At 39.2% G+C, this 22,600-nt stretch overlaps 1 protein-coding gene across 9 annotated transcripts in view; it reads right to left on the bottom strand.

Annotated features, from left to right (window-relative positions):
- Positions 1-22,600, bottom strand: part of iqsec1a (IQ motif and Sec7 domain ArfGEF 1a) — a 91,050-nt gene that overhangs the window by 5,675 nt on the left and 62,775 nt on the right. For 7 of the 9 annotated variants that reach the window (XM_036591652.1, XM_036591653.1, XM_036591649.1 and 4 more), the window contains exons 3-13: positions 21,136-22,388; positions 18,469-18,630; positions 16,416-16,538; positions 15,875-16,041; positions 14,568-14,707; positions 13,127-13,156; positions 10,798-10,923; positions 10,304-10,403; positions 9,268-9,429; positions 7,281-7,460; positions 2,142-2,191 (exon numbers count right to left, since the gene is read on the bottom strand). In XM_036591652.1, coding sequence (XP_036447545.1) covers positions 2,142-2,191; positions 7,281-7,460; positions 9,268-9,429; positions 10,304-10,403; positions 10,798-10,923; positions 13,127-13,156; positions 14,568-14,707; positions 15,875-16,041; positions 16,416-16,538; positions 18,469-18,630; positions 21,136-22,382 — 2,487 coding nt within the window. In that variant the 5' untranslated portion in view covers positions 22,383-22,388. Of the gene's footprint in view, positions 1-2,141; positions 2,192-6,894; positions 7,461-9,267; positions 9,430-10,303; positions 10,404-10,797; positions 10,924-13,126; positions 13,157-14,567; positions 14,708-15,874; positions 16,042-16,415; positions 16,539-18,468; positions 18,631-21,135; positions 22,389-22,600 lie in introns of those variants that run through there. The other 2 variants (XM_036591656.1, XM_036591654.1) reach the window with 2 other exon arrangements.

The following is a 22,600-nucleotide window of genomic DNA, read 5'->3' as shown; positions in this document are numbered from 1 at the left end:
GTCATATGGTGAGACATTAAATGATGGAAATCAGGGCAGAATGCTCATTTAAGCGCTGAAAGGTATAAAACAATAATAAAACACATTATAGAACAAGCCTGGGGAGAAATCTCACATGCATCTCGTTAGGATGATGAGAGCAGATCCTTCACATGCAGAGGCATTAACGGCAAAAAACTCACATTTCCGCATTCAGCTGACCAATAGCTTAGAGTATTACAAGCATTTAACATCTGTTCAACTATAGGATTGGCACACAGTGCTCTTTTATCACATGATTGAACCTGTTATGCTGTTGTTCTTCTCAAACATGTCTAACAAATGAATCTCGTCGTTAAGCAGTTCTGAGAGGGTGATTTGTCTAGAGACGAGGACAAAACAGCTCTCTGATCCTAAATGTCCCACCTAATAGAAGGTCATGACAGATGATGTATGAATAATGAACATGTGTGTGCTAATGAAATCCACATCCTTTCTGATTTGAGTCATGTCAGTCCAATCAAACGCCATGGGAATGGTTTCACTAAGGAGATTATCCCTCAGCTTCTCCTGGGGGGACAAACCAGGGTTGTAGCACAAAGGACAAATTACAATTACACTCTTAGAAATAAAGTTTTCTAAAAGGTTCTTGGCCTGGTGTAGAACCTTTACATTACGAGGACTTCTGTTCTGTTTTGTCCAAGGTCCACACTTTTGCTTGATCCCAACTCCCAAAACATAGGGACAGAACAAAAATCTGGACCATTTGGGAGAGACGGTCCCCAGACGGTCTACATTTTAGCTCGATCTCAACTCTCAGCACGCAGAGTTAAAACAAAAATATGGACCGTCCGAGGACCAATTTTAAACCACCACTGCTTTAGGGAACCAAGAGTGGTTCTTCTATGGCAAACATATTCAAATCTTTGTTCCAGTTTTAGGTCCTGGATTTCATAATGACTGGTTGGACTGTTTATGCAAAAGCTTGCATCATGACTGCTTCAGGAGCTGGTTTGATGTATTGGAGCATGGAAAACAAAAGGCTGTGGAGAACAGTGGGTCTCCAGGGCTACAGCTGAGAAACTTGTTTGACCCTGAATATTGACCAGCGATCACAAAATCTAGCAGTATACTTCTGCCATAGAAGAACCACTTTTGGTGGAACCACTTTTGGAGCCCTGAGAAGTAATTTGAGAACTTCTGCTTTGAAGGACCTTTCATCTGTTCAACTGCATCGTTTCAAAGAACCTTTTTTGGCAACTTTATTTTTAAGAGTGTAAAGCAGCTTCACTTTGTGCCTCTATGGTCCTGAAATTTCCCTGTCCTGCACATTTTGTTCATTTTCAGCTCTAACAGACTCACTTTACTTAAGGAAGAGTTTGTAATTTAGCTGATGAATTTGATCAGGGGGGTGTTTCACAAATCAAGGTTTCTCATTTAGCCAGAGAACTTAATCCTAAAGTTGATGAATAGGAATATCCCTCAGCTCTTTTCTATTGGATAAGCTTGACTTTGAGTTTAAGTTATCTGGCTAAACTGAGATATCCTGCTTTGTGTAATGCCCCTATATCAAGCTCATCAATTCAGTAAAACCCTTCTTGAGGTAAAGTGAGTCTGTTAGAGCATTAAAATATGCATGACAGGTGTAATACAGGATCGGAACTCGAAACCACTGCTGTAGTCATAGCTACCCCTGCTGTTACACAATGAAGAGCCTTAGCTAAATAAACACGGGTTGCAACAAATGGTTAAATGAGCAAACAGGAGACCGATGGTTGAGCAATGACAAACCAGCAAGGGTTAGTACAGAACATGCTTGGTGTTGGAGAAAATGTGGCCAGTGGCCTGCTGGACAGCCCTTGAGGCCACTCGCTCGCAGACAAAACCCGACTTCCGGAAAACAAGGCAAGCAGCTCATGCATGCATGTGAGCAGGCAGGCGGGTTAGGCATCAATAATCAAGTTTAACAAGGAAACCAAAAACTGAAAATGTAAAGAATGAGCTTGTCGGAGAAACTATGAAGCGTAAAGAGAGGGTGCAAGGAACATAAACAGTAAATGTTTGGGTTGTTTTTGGTTTGGTTTTCAATTTTTTTTTTTGTTTACAGTGCACATCAATCAACATAGAGGAAGTAAACTAGACATCCACTGCTTCCTACTTACTTCCATATTGCTGTCTAGTGATCCTGCACTGCTGCGGCGCCCACGCTTGCCTGCCCGAGACATGCAATACCACAGATTAGAGATGGGCATCACACCTTAAGGGGAGCTAGTGGTGTACACATCTTTTTTTGATTCTAGGGGGCGCCAAAGGGACATGTGAGCACACAGCAAGCCTAGTCCAGTCTCATTAAGGAGGGTGGTCAGGGGCTTAGGTGAGAGGGGGTGGTGACTGGGAAAGTGGGGGTTGGGGGGTAGTGGTGGTCTAGCAGGCAGAACTATGGAGTGATAATATTCTAGTGCTTGTTTTTTATTGACCTGTCCATGCTCTGGCCACTTGCAAGTTCTCTTGGAGCACTTGTTGTGAGGTTGGACAAGCTTTAAGAATGTTGGCAAATACTATTCCGCCTCAGGAGAAACTGTAGCGCACCTTGTTTAAAGTTGCTATATAACTTTGAGTGTCCACTAGCTGAGCTGGATTAAGTTAATCGTAACTAGGCAGGTTTGGAATGAAAACAATGAACTTGCCACCAGACTAATGTAAGCTCATGTCAAAAAGATCGACATCCACGTGTGCCAACACAAGGCCGAAAATAGTTAAAATGGCAGTTATAAGTGACAAATAATTTTAATGGTAAAGAAAATGAGAAATAGTGACTACATAGGGACTATGCAGTTTTTTTCTTTGCTATCCAGTTCAAATGGTTTGAGCAGCAGCAGACTAACAGTGAAAATGTCAGCCATGTGCAACTGTTTCATGGTTTCTATAAATGATTTCTAATCTCTGTTCAGTCAAAGTATTAAGAAATTCTCCATTACAGGTTTGATACCATTTGAAAAAATCCCACTTGTTATGCAGAACACAGCTAAAACAACAGAAACGGAAAACAAAAATGCCATCTGTGGTTTTTAGAACACAATAAAAATAATTTAGACATAGATTTTTGGCTTTTTAAATTATTGTTAGCTGAGTTTTGTCCTATTTAAAGGACTAATTTTAATAGTAAAAGTGTAGTTATGCTATTTTTACTCAAAAGCAATAAAAACAAAACAAAAAAAACCCACACAATTTTTAGCCAAGTATGTCCAGAAGTTTGATTTCGGTTTTGGTCAGGAATTTTAATTCCAGTGCCTTGCTAGTATTCTGATGAAAAACTGAACTTCATGCTACAATTCCTCTTTAAGTTGAATATGATTTTTGCCAACATTCTGTAAAGCTTATCCAACCTCCCAACAGTTGCAACAAAAGAACATATCTGTGGACAGAGTATGGGTAGGCCAGTTGTGGTCACAGCTTTGAAATAAATTGTCTCTAATTAGGGTCGTGTCTGGATGGAATGGTTTGCACTTTCCTTTTTCTTGTTTTTTTACTGTTGGACTCTTGTTTTACTCTAAAAACTCTTAAAGTCTGAGGGAACTCAGTGTGAAATGTTAAAAATGTCTGTATGATACTAAAATTGAGTTATATTAAACATCCAGCAAATTTGAGAAGGTAGAAATGTAATAAAACATCTTCAAAAATGTTTGTCAAATCTATCTGAAAACTGTCTAGGCATGGCTTAATATTCTAATGAGCACACGTGATTGACATCCGTCAGTCCACAGCTCCTAGCATGTTACGCCAGTGAAACAGAACTAAACAGATTACCGCAACTGTGGAGAAGGGAGTGAAACAGGTTCTACATATGCAGGCCGTGTTGTTGACTATTCCAGCCGAGACAGCAGCTCAATAAAACATTGTCCAGCTTCTGTAGGGCTGTTGTCTACAGGTAAAGTCTTATTCTCTTTACTGCTGGACGTGCATCCACGGAGTGCTGGCGTGGTCGGTTGAACGAATGAATATTTGAATGGTGACAGGCAGACAGATGAGCAAACGTTAGCTTGATAGCTCAATTATGCTTTCTAGGTTACCTTTTACTTGGTTGTTAGCTTTTGCTCTCTAAGTTTCTCTTCCTCAAACACAGAGAGACCATAGGGGATCATAGTTAACAGCTAAAACTGTGCTCACGTCAAAAAGATCTACATCCACTTGTGCCAATACAAGCTCGAAAAGAGTTATAAATGGCAGTTATAAGTGACAAATAATTTGAATGGTAATGAAAATGAGAAATAGTGACTTAAATGTTGTTTTTTCCATTGTTATCCAGTTCAAACCGCAGACTAACAGCGAAAATGTCAGCCATGTGCAACTGTTTCATGGTTTCTAGGGATTTATAATCTCTGTTCATTCCAATTATCAAGAAATCCTCCATTACAGGTTTGATACCTTTTTAACACAGTTTTGCTGAAACTGCATTGTGATTGCTAAGGACACTGCATATGTAACCCAAGATTAAAAATTTTGGAACAATGCATCACCGTTTAGTGGACATTGGAGAGTTATCCACATAACATACTTTGTACGTGTATATTTTGCGCCCTCAAGAGCAAGATTAGTCTACTTAGAAAGAAAACATGGCTTTAGGTTCCCTGGGACTTTAAAGAGAAATTTCTTTGTGTTTAATGATATTTCGCATGAAACATAAATGAACTAAACTGGATCAAATGGATAGTAAATCTTAAACAGTAAATGGCGGCTGACAGCCGTGTACTATAGGCTGTTGTGTGTGGTCGTCCTGTGCAAAAACATCCAAAGCCATTCTACTGCTGCCTTTCAATGAGCCACATAAGCCAATACAAGACATGGCACACACTCAAAACATGGCAGCTGATGGACAGATGACTGGTAGCCAAAAGCACTCCGGCACACACACTGGCCTGAAGGTAAACGTCATAAGCAGCAGGTAAGTATCGATAGATCCAGTGGTACGAGGGGGGGGTGAATGAAACAATGCTTCATATACACGACTGATTACAACTCATGCCACACTCTGCGAATAAAAGCTTCAAATGGAGGCCCTCGAACAACTGGGACCAAGCAAAGGTGGAGAAGGGACACTTTCATGACACGACACTTCGTCAAACTCAAATGTTAGTATTTCTTTCGAGGGTAAATTGATGGGAGATAAGCGCACAGATGGGCTTTCTGTTCCGTTATGAATCAGACTCCAATTATGGATTTCATTCCATCATTGCTGATGGCCAACTGACGGCAAAAATTGAACCAAGATCAAAAGGGTATGGCACTTGGAGAAACCTTTATCTTGGCTTTATGCTGAAATGCAGAACAGAATTGGGCTAGTTATAACACTAAACTTTTTATAAATGAAGAAACTCAAATATATCAGTTTAATGTAACACGTCTTTATACAGCCAAGCACCGAATCACCTCAAGTGCCTTTGATCAGATCAACGTTATGGTCAGTTGGGTAACTTGTGTCATTGATGCATGAGACTGATGATTCACCAGTTAAATTCTTAACTATGAAACACCATATTAAAATAAGTTATACAAATAAATATGGGATGTTATGGGGACAACAGGAGAATCAAAATGAAAGATTTAACAATTTAGACGTGTACAGGACATAAAAGTTACATTTCAATTGGATCTGGCATAGGCCACAGCTGGTACACATCAGTAAACAACAGTTAAAGTCGGTAAACATGACATTTGGTTTTGTTGACTCATCCATTACTCACATAAATCTAAAGTTTCTGTGTCTAACAGATGAATGTGTCTAAAAGTATAAAGGTCAGATACAGCTTTCTCATGCCTTGCACTCTCAGAAATAAAGGTACAAACTGTCACTGGGGCAGTACCCTTCTCGTCACTGGGGTGGGACCCTCAAGGGTACATCTCAGTACCTTTAGTAAGGGAACATAATTGTACCATAATCCACTGAAATTATATTTTCTAAGTTGTATTGACTCCACACACCCCTGTCTCGTCTCCAGACTTTTTATTTTATCGTTTTGTTTTAAAACATTACGTTATGAAAAGGTACAAATACATACTTTTCACCTGGAAAAACCTATTTAAGGTTCACAATTGGACCTTAAAACCACTGTTGTACCTTTGAGGGAACATTTACATTGTTTATACCTTGATGAAGTACCTTTATTTCTAACAGCGTGGACTAAACCTCTAAGCTATTTGGCAATAGGAAAGACAAAAAAAACTATTTACACAGTTTTCCCTCTTACCCCAAATGCAGTTAATCAGCTTACTTGGTGGCTGAAGTTTGCTACTACGCTAAAGCAGCTAACAAGAGATTGAAGCTTACATGCCAAAAATTAAAAATTTAAAATTTTTGGTCATTTTTTTAGACAACAGTATGTCCTATAGTGTCGTAGAAGCAAGCCTATTTATTATTACTTAATAATTCAACATTGTTTAAAGGCATATTTCTGCATAATTCAATTACTTAGATGTAAACAAACTCATTCAGAGTGGTTTGATGTGAAAGAAAAACTTGTAGAGAAGCTTACTAACAGATTTCTTTACAGTGGTGGGAATAGGAACCAGACGTCATGATGTTTATAACAGAAATATGGTCATTTTATTTACTATACAAAGCCACCAGTGAACCTACATGTGTCTTCTGAGTTAGATGATGGTAAAATAGTGGTAAATCTGAAAAAAAAGTTTTCTTTGGGGACTGTTTTGCCTGCATGTACTGCACTGCCATAAATGGCTGTTAAAAATACTTCTGAAGCCAAAACTTTCTGTCAAGTATCTAAAAACAATGTTTCAGGTATCAGCTACTGTATTTGTAACCATTTCATGTGATAACTTTTATAGAGGCATTAAACTCTTCAGACGACTGGTTCCTATCACCAACACTATGAATAATTCTGACTCTGTAAGTTTCACTAGAATGGAGCATTTCACACCAAACCACTCTGAGCGATTTTCTTTACATTTGAATCCTTTAACTGTGTAGAAGTTTTGAAAAATTGAATTTGCCCTCTAAAGCAAGTATGTAATGATTCATGCATTCAGTTTTTACACTGTTAATTGAATTGATAAGTCTGTAAGATTAGACTTCATTACTTGTTAACTGCATTAGCCTTGGCTAACATTTGGAGTAAGAGCAGGAATTATATAAATTTAAGTTTTCACCAAACTATGACTTCAAACACCTTTAATCAAAGCTGATAATCATATTGCACTTTTGATCAAAAAGTCTTTTTGAGTACCAAATTTAGCTTTAACACACCTGAACACATCTAGATCTGTAGCACCACACCGAAACTCACCTGCTTCAGACAGGTCACGCAGGGAGCTGCTGAGCGCGCTCCTCTTTAGCCCCTCCCCCATGGCATACGTGTCATCCAGGCTGGCGCGGCTCATGGTTCCGTTGCCTGCCTCTTTCTTTAGGCCTGACATGCTCTGGGACATGCTGGGTCTTACTATGCCTTTCTGCTTCTCCAGCTCAGCTACAGACATGAAAATGTGCACAGGGTTAGATAAACCTGCTTCCACATGAAAGCATGTAAACACATATACCACACCAACACAGCAAAGTAACCTTCACTGAACATTTAGTGTAATATTTCGTAGAGTGTAGTAGACAGGTGTAGTCTCACAGGGCCAGACGTGAGCTCCTAACAAGAATTTTTAGGGAGAACCAAGAGAAATTATGGGCTGAATGTGGGTGTGGAGACCTATTAGAGTGAGAACAAAGTGTGTGTGAAATGTCTTAACCAATCCAACGTGTCACTACGGTGGAGATGAGTAAGTAAGGGGCCATTGTATGCTCATCTACAGTGATGGATAACAAGCCACTTGTTAGCTCTGGACGTGAAAAGAGCACAAAATAGAGTTTGAGGGACTTTGGGGGCGGGTATTGGGGATATTCTTAGGGATAACTCAGCTAATTTGCATTGTAGTAACAACATAATAAGCCTTAGGATGTTATAAGCCTGGGAATGTAAGGGGTTAAGGTGGTGCTGTAATAATTCTGAACCTGAACTTTGTCCCCTCCTTCTATCTGATCGTGTTAAAGGAGAATTCCACCAGTTTTTCAAAATCAATAATTAATTTGTTGAGATGTAAACTAAGTCTTTAGGAATGGTTTGATGGAATGGTTCATTGTAGAGAAACGTACTGACTCAGATTCTTTACAGTAGTGGTGATAGGAACCAGGGGTCAATGCAAATATAAATCCAAATGGACAAGTGACCCTACAAGTCTGTGTAATGTTGATAATAGTAAAATAGTAGATGCAAAAAGTTTTCTTTTGTGACTATGTTGCCTTACAACACCTCCCTGCATGTATCTCTCTGCCATGAACAGGTATTAAAAATGACTTTAAGACTAAAACCTAATGACAAAACTATCATAAAACAATGTCTCAAACATCAGGTAACATATTTCTAACCATTTTAGATAATAACTTTCTGTAAGGGGGCTTTTAGATGCATTAAACTCTTAAGATATCTGTTCCTATCACCACCGCTGTGAACAATTCTGACTCAGGACGTTTCTCTAGCGTGGGACCTTTCACATCAAACCACTCTGAATTGACATCTTAACTATTTAATTCTTCAGAAATTTTGAGAAATTGGTGGAATTCCCCTTGAAAATAGTGGTAGGGATACACAAAACTGAAAAGCAATTTAAGGAGCCTGTGGAGGCTGTCTGTAGACAGTACTAACACAGCCTTGGTCATGTTGGTGCTGTGTATAAATGGCAAATGAAAAAGTTCTTATGCCTCTTCTTCCGTTCCCTCTAGTTTTGATGTTGACGCCACTTATTCTGCTCATATCAAAGGCATTCACCACACTGCTGCTCTGATTCCACTGCAGCCCAACTACTTCCTTTTAAACGGCATTGATTTTTTATATAGTTTATGTGACCACAGTAAAGTCTGCTGTCTCCTCCTGACAGACATAAAACTCCATTATAAAACTGCATTGCTGTATTACTGTGGCCGTGTTCAGAGTTATTGCTGATAGCTGTTTTAAAATGCACTGAAAAAAAGCGAAGCATTAAATTCACTTGATTCAAACACATACATTTGTATAAGAATAGAATATATCACATCAACATAATCTCATCTTTTAGTTTACTTACTTTTGAGAATGATTGTATTGATATCCAATGGTGTTTAATTCAATGCCACCATTTTTTCAGTGTGTACTCATCTGCAAATTAATATGGTCCAAGTATGACCTTTTATTTGGCGAGTTTACATGACTAGTGTTTGTGTTTGTGAGTATAGGAGCGTTTATGGATGCCTACACTCTATCCGGTACTTTTCCATTTCCTGGACCTCAGCGATGGACTCCCGCAAGTCATCGGTGAACTTCTTGCGGTCCTGAGGGTTTGGGGCGTTGAAGCTAATGAGGACCTTTACATCAGCGCCTGGAATGGCCGAGGTGAGCCGTATTCCATTTGGGTAATCTAAAAGGAAAAGGACACATTGGTTACTTAAAAGAAAAAACTGACTATGCCTTTGCAGTAACAGCCCCCAGTGATGGTAAAAACTCATTTACCATCTGTTTAAAAAAGCTGCTATTCATTTATCGATAAGTTTCATGCAAAGATATAACTGGAAAACTAATATTCCCACATGTGAACACACCTACATATGTGATATCCTGCACTAATACCACATTTATTGTGTCTAACATAGATGTGATTGTTCTAGAAACATGGCTGTTGAGCTGAGCTGGTTGAATGGGGAGGGTACGGGAGAGGCAGACATCAGGGCTGCCTCTATGTTACAGTGTACATATTAGGACATCCTCAGACTGCAGCATCAGCTTTCAGACATCAAACAAAACAGCTTCAGGTCCGTACATCAGGTGAAACGTGTCATTTCAAACTGTCTCAGAAAAGAATAAATCAGGCTAGGCTAAGCTAAGCGGCTTCAAATAGTAAAGTATGTGTGTCATTCCTGATTCCATTCTTTCTTACTAGATTACCAGGCCATCACAGTGGTTGCTCTTATATCTGGCAAAATGTTTGGAACCATCTCAAAATTACCAGACAAAAAGTGTTCCCGTTACTACGCATTTATTTCATTGCTGCCACTGTTGAGGTCGGTGTTGTTGTTATTATTGCCATGCATGTAAGATAACCTTTATAAAAAATATAAAAATGATCCAACAAAGCTTGCCAACAAGAAGGAAAGTGAGAAAGAAGGAAACGCAGGTTATGCTACCATTACATTGGCTTATATTATGTCGCATATGTGCACACAACTAAGTTGTAATGCTTTGCATTTAAAGATTTAAACAAATTCTTCTCCACCATAAAGGCTAATGTTACTCACATTGGTTCTCAAACAGCAGCACTTGCATTCCGTACAGGGAGAAGGACTGCCTGAAGCTGTACGTCACTGAGTTTTTCTTCTTCTGGAAGATTTTAGTTACCTACAAATCCAAATAAGACCAGAAAAGAGTGAGCTGAGTGGACCTTGCCAAAGCTCTGCAGCATTCCAGTGCAACTGTAGTCTATCTATAGTCCGCCTGGGGTCTTGTTTACACTGGAAAAAATGACACACTGAGTGTACTTCATTCAAGTGTGTACATACTTTCCATATGAATAAAATATATTATAATCAGTCAATCAACAATCATTGTTAAACATAAGTAAATTGAAAGACAAAATTCCATTGATGTGATATAATTTTCTCATGTAGAAATTATATACACATTCATATGAATCAATCAATTCAATTCAGTTCGTTCTTTTCTTTGCAGAGTGTTCTTCAGATGAAGGGTTGTTGTGTGTGTTGTTGTGAAGGGTTTACAGAGCGGTTCTCACCACCAAGAGGTCATTAAATAGGAAGATCTCCCGCTGATGCAAGCCGAGTTTCTGCAGCTTGTTGGGATCTGGTACTTCAAACAGACGGCAATAACACACTAGCCTGCGATGGGGCAGGGACAGCACCTACAGTTCACAAACATATACAGAGAATGTTAAGATGTGAGGTCATATGTATGTCCCATATTACATATACACTGTATAAGCACCTACATGCATATGTTCCATATGTATTAAGTATAAACTATGTAAGTACATATATGTATTAATAATATATCCCATATGTAATTCAAATATATTATATTTGTATGTACTTATATGTTGTAAAAATGTTTCATATGCATTATATACACTGTTGTTCTCTCCTTGTATCTCCATTTTCTCCAATTACACAAACATTGCAATAGGGAGCTGGAGCCTATCCCAGTGGTCACTGGGCAGAAGGCAGGATACAACCTGAACAGGTTGCCAGTCCATCGCAAGGCAGTCACACAGACATATACATCCACACATACACAAACACACACACACACACACACGGGCAATTTAGTGTGTTCAATTCAGACCCTGGTTGACTGGGGGTGTTCAAAAGTTTGCATACTACTGTACGTATTCTATAATTATTTATATGAATGCAGTGATAACATGTACCATAAGTATTATATATGAAATCATCCACACAATATAAGCATTATGTATAATAAATCTTATGTTACAAGCCTCAAGAGGCCTGTATTGTTTCTGATCTACTTAATTTTTAATTTACTGTGAGAAACGTTCCCCTTTAAAACCTTATTCAGAAGATTACATGCTTGTATGCTTATCTGCTTGACTCAAATAATGTAAATAATGAACTCGGCAAACACATCTGGGGGCAGTGCGTAAGACCTGTGGGTGGTCAGTAATAGGTGCCTTATCCGAGATTACTGCAGAGACTAAAAGCCAAATGACCTCAGAGGCTGCAACGTGCTTAAGTCAGCTTCCGCTCTGTAAACAAGGCAACACACTGCAAACTTGGAATTTATTGTTATTGACTCTTTCCAGAGATAGCAGAGCTAGGCTGACTGTGCAGCCATACAACCTTGTGGGAAAAGGATAAACGTATTATTTTGGAAACAGCATGTCTAAATATCACTGCAGTTATATCAGATCTGTTTTAGCCTACGTATTTATTTATTTATTAATTTTTAATGTCAGGTCTGCTTTACATTTTGTGAACATTTCCTGACAAAAGGACCAAAAGAAAAAGTCCAAAAGTCTAGGAATGAAATATTACATTGACATACACACCTCACTTCCAAAAAAGTTGGGACAGTATAAAAAATTGTAATTTGTAAATCCACTGTGGACTTTTTTTAAGATTAAACTGTACAAAGACAATATATTTAATGTGTTACCTTTTTAACTTCATTGTTCTTTGTAAATATTTGCTCATTCTGAAATTGAAGCTTGCAATCAACTGCCACCGACTCAGCTAAAGTGGACAGCAGAAACGTGTATTGTGGTCAGTCAAGTCAACTTTTCAGACTGTTTATGGAAATAATGACCTCTGTGTTCTCCAGGTAAAAGAAGAAAAAAAGACCATGCAGATTGTTACCAGGGTAAAGTTGAAAAATCAGTCTATCTATATGAGGCTGTATAGTGGGTAATTTGCACATCTGTGAAGGCAACATTTTAGAACACCTTCATTATGAAGCGCAAAATATAACAAAAGTTTCGTACGATTGCGCAACAGAAGACCCACAACAGACTTAAAGCTGTACAACAGAACAAACTTTCAAAACTGGATCACTTTTTGTCTTCAGCCCCCAAATTATGTGCTGTTAAAAGGAAAGGTGATGTAATGCAGTGGTAGACAAAATTTGTCCCAGCTTTTTTGGATCATGCTGCAGGCATAATTTGGAATGAGTGTATGTTTAAAAAAAGCAACAAAGTTCATAAGATAAACTGTCAAATATGTTTTTGAACTGTTTTCAATTTAATACAGGTCATACAGAGTCATTTACTAACCACTGCTTTCTGTTGTGATTTCACATGCTGTCCCACCTTTTCTTGGAAATGAGGTTTGTACACTGAAGTTAAGAGTTTTCTCCTTCTTCTATGAAGTTACCATTTCAGAGAAATGACATTTACTAGACATTGTGCCAGATTCACAGATGTTTTCCTTTCAGTTTCTGTTTCATTATAAATGACTGGAATTTAGAAATAGGTTCCCTTCCAAAGGCCATGCTATTTTTTACAGCAACAAAATAGTTTTGCATGTGTGTAAAATTTGTAACTCATATCATGCAACATACACAGTAAGTGGAAGACACTAGAGTAAACTTACACAACCCAAACCATGATGAAGAGAACCAATCTGAAAAACAAGAAGAGAAATTATGTTCGTAAAATTATAAACACACTTTCAGAAATGAAGGTGCACAACAAAGACTCGTATTCAAAACTCAGCTTTTATTATGTATGACAATTTGATTGTTTATCTGTTTTATCAGTCATTTATACAGTGGCATATTAGATTATGTTAATCCCTGAATCTCACAGTGATCGAGGCAAGGGCTTTATTAGGCCCTGAACAGTCACTGATGCAGAACATACTGGACAAGATCAATTAAATCTTTTTAGCATCTTTTTAGTTCAATACTAAACAGAATCAAATCTTGTGGAAACCATTCTTCAAAAGGTGAAACATTCAGTGTCTGAATCAAGATGTTTTTACTGATATTTATGGGTCATTTACTGTTTTATATAATGTAAAGGAATCAGGTCCTGTTTTTGGGCTAAACAAGTGAGACCATCTTTAATTTGTTGTTAACAATTGGGAATTATTGTTCTGTCAGCAGTCAGTTTTGTCAAATGAACTATACTTATATTCACATAGATGGACCAATGACGGAGATGGACCAAAGGAGAATTCTATGGATTTTTCAAAATTTCTGTATAATTAATTGATGTAAACAAAATCATTTATAGTGGTTTGTTGTGAAATATGCCGTTCTGGAGAAACCAGAAACAGTGGTGGTAATAGGAACCAGACATCTGAAATGTTTAATGCCTCTAAAAGTTCCATCACTAAAAGTTATTACATGAAATGGTTATGATATGAATACACTACCTGATGCCTGAGACATTGTGTTTGATAGTTTTAAGGCACATTTTTGGCCAAAAACATTTTTACAATAATTTTTTTGGCGAAGAAATACATGCAAGACGTTGTGAGGTAAAACGATTTGTGTAGATTCACTGGATAGTAAATAAAATGGCTACATTTGTGTAGTAGACATCACAACCACTGGTTCCTATCACCACCACTGTAAAGAAATCAGTAGTAAGAGTCAATAAGTTTCTCTACAATGAACCATTTCACACCAAATCACACTGAATGATTTTGTTTATATCTCAATAACTAAATTATGCTGAAATTTTGAAAAATCTGTCAAATTCCCATTTAATGTTACAATTTAATAGACACTGAAGGGTCATGATAAGTACCATTGGTGCACTGTTTACCAGCTTGGACTCCTGTATTCAAGTACACAATATTCAGACAATATTCTGGCTGGCAATATAAGTCATAAACTCAGATAACATGGAACTTGCCCAAGTTTACCTCTTGTATTTACAACTGTTTCAGACATTCAACAGCAACTTCCTTATTGTAAACTTGGAAATTCACAAGTTTATGAGGACCATTCAAGTAGGATTCCGGAATGAAAGCAGAACTGTGGATGAAGTGAAATGAAGTCTGACTGTATTTTTACAGCACTTACCGGCTTCTTTCCCACAATGAGCTTCTCCACCTTCTGAACCTGAGACACATGGTCTTCATTAGTCTTTAGCTCCTTCTGACGAATACGCTCATAGATGCCAATCAGCATCTCACGAGGGATGTCCTCACCATCGTCAACCCCTAAAAGGTGCACATACAGAGTAAGGAAGATAGGTGTGTAGATTATTTCTATTAATTTGACAACATGCAACAAAGTTTCTAAGTGAAACAATAAGCGTAACTTCTTTATTCCACAACGTTTCTTTAATCTTGTCCTTAAATTGGCCGAATCATTCAGAATTCCCTCAATGAACATCCCTAATAACCTAGGAACACTGAATGATTAAAATGAAGCTGATCTTTTGACCTTTACAAAAGAGCTTTTAATGACTTCAACAAATGTGAAACCTATGAGGGTGTTTCTGGAGCTACAGGTCCTGGCAGTGGAATTTTGAATATTCACTCACTGAGCACTTTATTAGGAACACCACCTTGAATCCACTCTCATTTTCCATTTTATCAGCCCCACTTAGCATATAGGAGCACTTTGCAGTTCTATAATTACAGACTGCAGTCCTTCTGTATCTCTGCATGCTTAGTTAGCCACTTTTTATCCCATTCATCAATGGTCAGGACCCCATAGGACCACCACAGAGCAAGTATTATTTGGGCGGTGGATCATTCTCAGCACTGCAGTGACACTGAGGTGTTCCTAATACAGTGTTCAGTGAGTGTATGCTCACATTTTTAGCATTGAAAATAGGGCAGCACAAAGCTACACGACATGTACATAGGCCTTTCATGAGAACTGGCATTAAACTTCACAAACATAAAGGCTTATTCCATGTCAGTTGTCATTTTGATGTCATTTCACCTCAGCAAGTACTGGAATGATTGACACTTATTGGAATAAGTCTTTATAAATATATGTATACAAGTTTATGTCAGTTGTCATGAAAGGCTTATATAGCCTTATAAATGCTGCCTTTTGGTAAAGTTTTGCAAAAAAACAGTTTATTACTGCCTTAGCATATTTTCAAACACAAAGTAGTTGCTAAATATAATGCACTGTAATTTATGAAGCATATTCTGGGTCAAAATATCAGTTTTATTTATGTCCCATAACTGATTTCAAATGCATTAGATTAGTTATACTCAAAAACAGAAAAAGTCTTTACCACAATGTGTTCTTTTTGCAACATTGTGCTGTGGTATGACATTTGACCGTGACATTTTCACTGTTTTTCTAAAAATATGAACAGCCAAAACTGCCCATGTTTGAAGAAATGCTTCCATTCTCTTGCTCACCTCTAAGGTTCTTGACAAAGTCTTCAAGTTTCATCTTGCGCTCTGGCTTAACATTGGGGCTGTACATGTCTGTGTTGAGGAGGATGATGGCAAAGGCCAGGATGAAGATGGTGTCTGGGTTTCGGAACTGCCGCACCACTCCTGGGTTGCAGATGCAGTAGCGTTGGCTGATGAGAAAAATGGGGGCGGAACATCTTTAGTATTTTACTACATATCTAGACCATGTCATATCAGTACAGTGACTTGTGACTCGAGTCTCAGTTGACTGACTCGATACTCGATTCAGACTCCGGACTTAGGACATCAAGGAAATACAATACTGTAACATCTTGAAGTATCATGATAACTTTGCCATATCATCCACCAATACTAGCTAGCTGGTATACAAGCTGTACATAAAGCTATATAAAGCTATTTAAAGCTAGGTTTACTTTTTACTAATTAAATTCTCTCGCATGAACATCCCTGCAACGCTACAAAACCTGTTTTGCAATAGAGGTTTGAGGAAATGGAGGCTCGGCGGAGTAGGGCGTCCCCTCACCTGAAAGCCTCGATTAAGCGCTCGACCTTCTGGGCCTCTCCTTGGACCCTGATGTGTGCCTGGAATTTCCTGAGAGCTTCGTCCAGTTCCATCCCTGAGAAGTCCATCTCATCCACCACGCAGCTGAAAAAACAGCATGCAAATCAACAACATTTCAATCAGCAGAGCTCACTTTCACCTTTTAACTGCAATAGCACACTAAACAATAGCCAATGCAAGATTTCAAGTGAAGTTTAAAAAGTAAAAGTGAAAAGAAAAATCTCAGCTGTGGAGAAAAGTAAAAAATCTACAGCTTGATCAAGTGTCCCTTGACGTTTTTGTCCTCCAGATGATTTCTGCAGGGACTACTCTGGTTCACTAAGGTATCCGCTGATGAATGACTAATGGCTGTGTGTGAAATCTATGTAGCATGGAAACGTGTGAACAGCTGCCAGCTCAGGAGATGAATTCATTTCCAGAGTAGGTTGGACTTAATTAGCCAGACACTGCTTGAGTTGATGAAGAGGGAATCTGTACAGACAAGCAGCAAATACTCAGAGGACATGATGTAGACTGCTTTCACAGACACTGCCCTAATTGATATTATCTGGAAAGACACTATAATGAGGAAACCGTAGGCGCTTGTGTGGGGATTAAGATTTTAAAGGCAGCGAGCCAATTCATCTCCAGTAAATACATCTAATTTGCCATCAACTCTGTTGAAGAACTTTGTGAAACATGCTGTACACAGTCTTTACAAACTCAATGCTGCTGTGCCTCTTAGCAGCCCAGCACTACCATATCAGTGTCATTGCTGAGCTGAAGAAACCCTTTTTCAGTACGGATGCTATGGTGGTCCTTTCCCATTGTTGTATGGGACAGATGAGGGCCGATAAGTTGTATTTATCACTCAAGCTGATTTTTTTTGCCTGTGTTTGCTTCTACAAGCTTATACATCTGCCAAATGCAGACTTTATCATTTATTGTTTGCCACAAAGCTAAATTTTGCTTTTTCATGTGGTAACATTCACTTTTCATCCACTGTTCAATGGGAGTGATGTACAGTGTAAATCGCATCAAAAATTGGGGTGAAAAACTTTCCACAGCCTTTTTTCCACTGTAGAGACAAGTTCCCACAGCTGTATTGAGCCTTTTATCCTCTGTATCATTTGAGCACCACTTAGCTGGAAACAAACCTGCACTGTACTGTGTGGCACTGTTTGGATCTGTAGCTCAATAGCTAAGCTAACTAGGAGTGCACGAGAATAGGATAGCATTAGCGTAGCTAGCAGGTTCAATTTCAGCTTTCTGTCACTCCAACACCTGCTGCTCAACTTCCTCAGATTATATTAGCATCTAAACTCACATCAGTCAATGCTAAGCCAATGCTAGCCAGCTCCTTCCTCCTACTAACATTTAATAATTGTCATTAAACTGATGGCTTGATATTTATTAAATAAAGGATGGAAACATGCACTTCTTCATTTACTTGGCAACTGTGTATGCAAAGTGAACTTATTTGACTGTTTTCGGTTGATGAGGTGGCAAAGAGCTACATCATTAAGTCCCTGCTGAAACAACCAGGACAGGCCAGCATGAATTCTCTGCCAGTCTAAGCTAGTCTAGTGCTGGTCTGGAGCTGTTCAGCTGGTCACCCAGCATGGTCAAGCTCGACCAGCATAACAGCATCCAAAACACAACACACCACACACTGGTTTTACTGGTGACCAGCCATGCTGGTCTGGGCTGTTTTGTCTAGCAGGGTCATCCCACCAAATGGTTTTGTGGCCCTGAGCACAGTTAGCTAACCGTGTCAAGAAAACTGTGCTGAGCGCGGTTTTTGGGTTTTCTGTGGAAACGCCTCAGGAAAAGTCTCAGAGCTCAGAACCATTCACACCTTCAGTGGTGACGATGGTAAACAAGCCCATATATCACAGAAAATGAGCCAAACCTAGAACAGTAGCACACACTTATATATTTGATATCATATCAGACAATATCAAAATAGGAAATCCAGATAACTCCTGTAAGTGCAGATTACATTACTTTTACAAAGAAGAAGGTAAAAACTCACTCTAGAACATCCCTGTTGAACTGTTTCTGTCGGTTCCCCAGGAACTCGCCAATCATCTGCCGGCTCAGCCCCTTCCTCTGAAGCAGAAAGTGTGCCACTCCCACAGGTGTGTCCGGAACGAACCCCCTCTCAGTCAGGTACTGAATTCCTTTCTCTGGCTTTCTGAAAGTGGATCATCAACAGCTGAATGTCAACCCTGAAGTCTGCTCACTCCACCTCACCCCTTCCACTCTATGTGACAACCTTTGAGACACCTCGGCAATACGTGTGTGCATTTACATTTTCTTGATGAGAACATAAGATGAAGAAAGTAAGATGCTTAGTAAGATGGAACCTAAAATGTAGGTTCTCTCCTCAAAGGACACACATTAAATAACATTCAAAAGAAATCAAAACAACAGGAGTGCCAAAATAAAACTTTGAGGAAGCATCAACAGAACCTGTGTAGTACAGTACTGTGCAGAAGTCAGAGACAGCCCTTCTTTTATTTAATTTCCAGTCGAAGCAGCAATTAATTTTAATCTTTTCAGTACTTACTGTCCATTCTTTGCCTTTATTACAGCTTCCATTCTTTTCAGGAGACTTGGTTTCAGTTTTAAAGAAGTCTGCAGGGATGTTTTTCCACACCTCTAAAGCTCAATCTTAGAAGTTCTGCTTGCAAGTAATCCCAAACATAATCAGTGATGTTGAGGTCTGGACTCTGAGGTTTTCAGTCCATTTTTAGCTTCTTTTTTGATGTGTCTGTCTTCTTTTCTCAGTGAGGCTTCTTGACAGCTACACATCCTTTCAGACCCATAGCGCTGAGTTGTCTTCTCACAGTGGAAGGATGGACAGAATCATCTGTGGATGTTTTCAGATCTGAAGCAGCTTGATTTTCTCCTCACTCTCAAAGCTGAAAGCTTTAAGTGCTGTTTATCTAATGGGGACAGTTTTGGTGTCTACCAAGTCTTCCAGGTGGTTGTTAAGAGTCCAGTTTTCTCTTTAGCTTTTAATCATTTTTTGAACTCCAGTTTTGGAAACTCCTGCTTTTTCACTTACTTTCCTTTGACTTTCTCCTTCCTCATGCAAGTGGATTATCTTTCATATAATGTCCTCAGAAATATCTCCTGAAAATTAATCATTTGTACTTATTGGCTGTTTTGACTGGAAATTAAATAAATGACAGGTGGTCTTTCTTTACTTTTGCACAGTACCCTACTCTAATATCAAATTCTCTGCCCTGACAGGCTGGAGACTAAGGCTAATAAAGAACAGGACAGAGTCAGCACCTAAGGCAGACTTCTATTGTGCATAAGTCATATTGTGGGAGGGGGGCATGCTGATGTTAAGATAATTTCCCCACAAAAATAAACCAGAACTCCACTCCATATGATGGTGTGGTCTTACAGGGGATCCCCCCCGAGATGAGTGAACATAAACAGCTTAGATTCTACGAAGTTAAACATTACTGAAATACTGCACTTGAATTATGTTTGTATAGTAATCATACCGATGCACTGTCTGTGTTTTGGACACAAAAAAAGTGAAAACACTGTCTTATGTTTACTGTTAGTACAGCTAGTTCAAATATACAGTCACATGCAAAACTTTAACAACATGGTTCAGTTACATATTTTGTAGTTTTCTGAACACATCCTCAACAGAAAACAATCTTTTTTTATTACAAATTGTAGTGCATATTTTCTATTTATTGGCTAAATTTAAAATATTGCGTTTGTTTTTATAAAAAATAAAAAAAATGTAATCAATAACAATAACTGGCACTGTATACAGTCTAATGCAAAAGTCTGGGTGCCCCTGGTCAAATTCCATGTTTTTGTTGATTTTCTAACCGAAAATAAGTGAACACATACTCTACAGGGAACACGCTTCTGTGCATTTTAATCCACAATTACTGTTTCTTTGCTGAATTTAACATATTAGGAAAAAAAGGAATAAATTGTCCTGTGCAAAAGTTATGCCACATTTTGGATTTTATGTTTTTTCAGTGTTGTCTCGGTTTAGAATCAAATAATACATTTTGTAAATTGTTACACCCCTACCTATTTGGTAGAAGATCAATATTTATGGAGTAGTTCCATACAAATGATTTTATTGCTTTGACCTCATCATTTCTATTCTAAAATGTGAAAAAATATATATAAAAAATGTTCTGAGCAGGTTTGACCAAAGAGCATATTTGTTTAACAGACTTGTCAATACTTACTTACTGTTCTTAGTGCACTAGTTTTTAGTATGTTTGTCATGGATAAACAATGGAATTAGGCCTCTCTTCTTTTTTTAATTGTTACACTCCAACCAACCAATATTTATATTTATATATTTACAGCTAATCTAGCCACTGCATATAAAATATATGCATATAGAATTCTTACCCTCTATTCACTTTTTCCTGATTATAATACAAAGAAAGTAAGACTTCCAGACAGAGCCTAAAATGTGGCTTCTTACCACTAAGGACACCCATTAGATTGAATAATTATTAAGTTATTAAATAAATCGAAACAACAAGCATTAGGCCAGCTTTAGGAAAGACTAAAGGTAAGTGAAGTACAATTAACAGCTAAATCAACAAATAAACCAAATAAAATGAACTCAGCATCTACTTCAGGAGCATGTTAAGCCCAATTCCTCAGTTAAGGACTTTCCCAGCAGTTGAATACATACTTGTTGAAAAGGTTGAGGCCTATGCGGTAGTGCCGTTTGCGGATGATGTCATTGCTGAAGGCGGGTGAGTCCCAGCTGTTGCGTGTCTCTTTGTGGTACGTCTGCTTGCTGAGCGTCTGCTCCCTCACACTGTCCCGTGACGATGACTCTGAGCTGCAGTTGATGGTATCGGTGGAGTTTGACGTGCTGTTGATGCTGTCGTTATCCCCGTCAGAAAAGTCTGATTCCGACTTGCTCTGTCGGTTCCCGTTGATGGCCAGGTGGCTCTCCAGCTGCCGGTGCCTGTGCCTGATTGGCTCCTCATCCCGTGAGAGGGAGGGCCCTCTAGGAGGTAGACCGTGTGCTGTGTGTTTGGGACTGGCCTGTGGTCCGGCCACGGTCCGCTCGTAAACATTCTGCCTCTTTACCGAGTCGATCTCGGAGCGGTCACTCATGTCCGCCGAGCTGTCACTGGGTGGTTCGATGGTTAGCAGCGGCAGGTGGTCCATACGAAGTCTCGGCTCCTGACACTCCAGTGATGGGGTGCTCCGGCAGCTGGTGTCTGTGTCCACTTTGTCCTCCTTATTGTCTATGGGCCAGTATTCCTGCGAGGAGTTGACGGATTGGGCACGCTGGTCGGACTCGGTGCTCGATGCCGGGTCTGCTGAGTGGTGGGTAAGCTGGATGGGGGGAGAAAGGTCCTCCTCGTCGATGAAGAGAGTCACATCGCTGTAGGAAGCCATCATCTCATCAAGCTTGCGTCGGTCAGCGCCATGGACAGGTTTCACCTGGTAGGGCAACTTCACTTGCATGTCCTGAACCTGCTCTGGCCGGCCCTCCTCTTCATGCAAACTCCGACAATTCAGGGCATCATCAATAGATTCTGCCAATGATTTAACCTGTCTAGAGAAAGCATCCTCAAGCTCTGTGATAGCATCGCTGAGGTCGTTCGTGGCTGAAGGTGCAGCAATGTGCACAGGGACCATGTCCCCACTCTCGGTCTGCACCATGGGTCCCATCTGACCGCCCTCGTCAGTCAGAGACACCTGCTTGCCCTCGAAAAATGAACTGTGGACTTTCTCAGGTCCCTCAAAGGAAAACTGCATCCTCATGTTGGACAGAACGATCCTCCGCGACATGCGGTTCTCTGACATGGAACTCCTGAGACGCTCAAAGTTCTTGTTCATTTGGTACTGGCGGAACGCTGTCTGAATGGTGCGAGCGGCATGGCGGCTGATGAAACGCCCGCCATATTTCCTCTCTAGCATCTCCACCTGAGAGAACCGACAAGACGAAGTGGCTTTAGAAAATGCATGCACACAATCACTCTCAATTTTTATGGCTAAAATGAGTAACTGACTAAAACAGCGACAAATAAACAATTCTTTGAACAATGGTTAAAAACACATTATTTTTATTTAATTTCCAATAAACATCAGTTTAAATAGGTTTTCATTCAAGTTGAGAAACATTTTTGAGTTGTATG

This window comes from Colossoma macropomum, unplaced genomic scaffold (assembly GCF_904425465.1).
Source record: "Colossoma macropomum unplaced genomic scaffold, Colossoma_macropomum, whole genome shotgun sequence".
NCBI lineage: Eukaryota > Metazoa > Chordata > Actinopteri > Characiformes > Serrasalmidae > Colossoma > Colossoma macropomum.
This window is presented reverse-complemented; position numbering and strand designations above follow the sequence as displayed.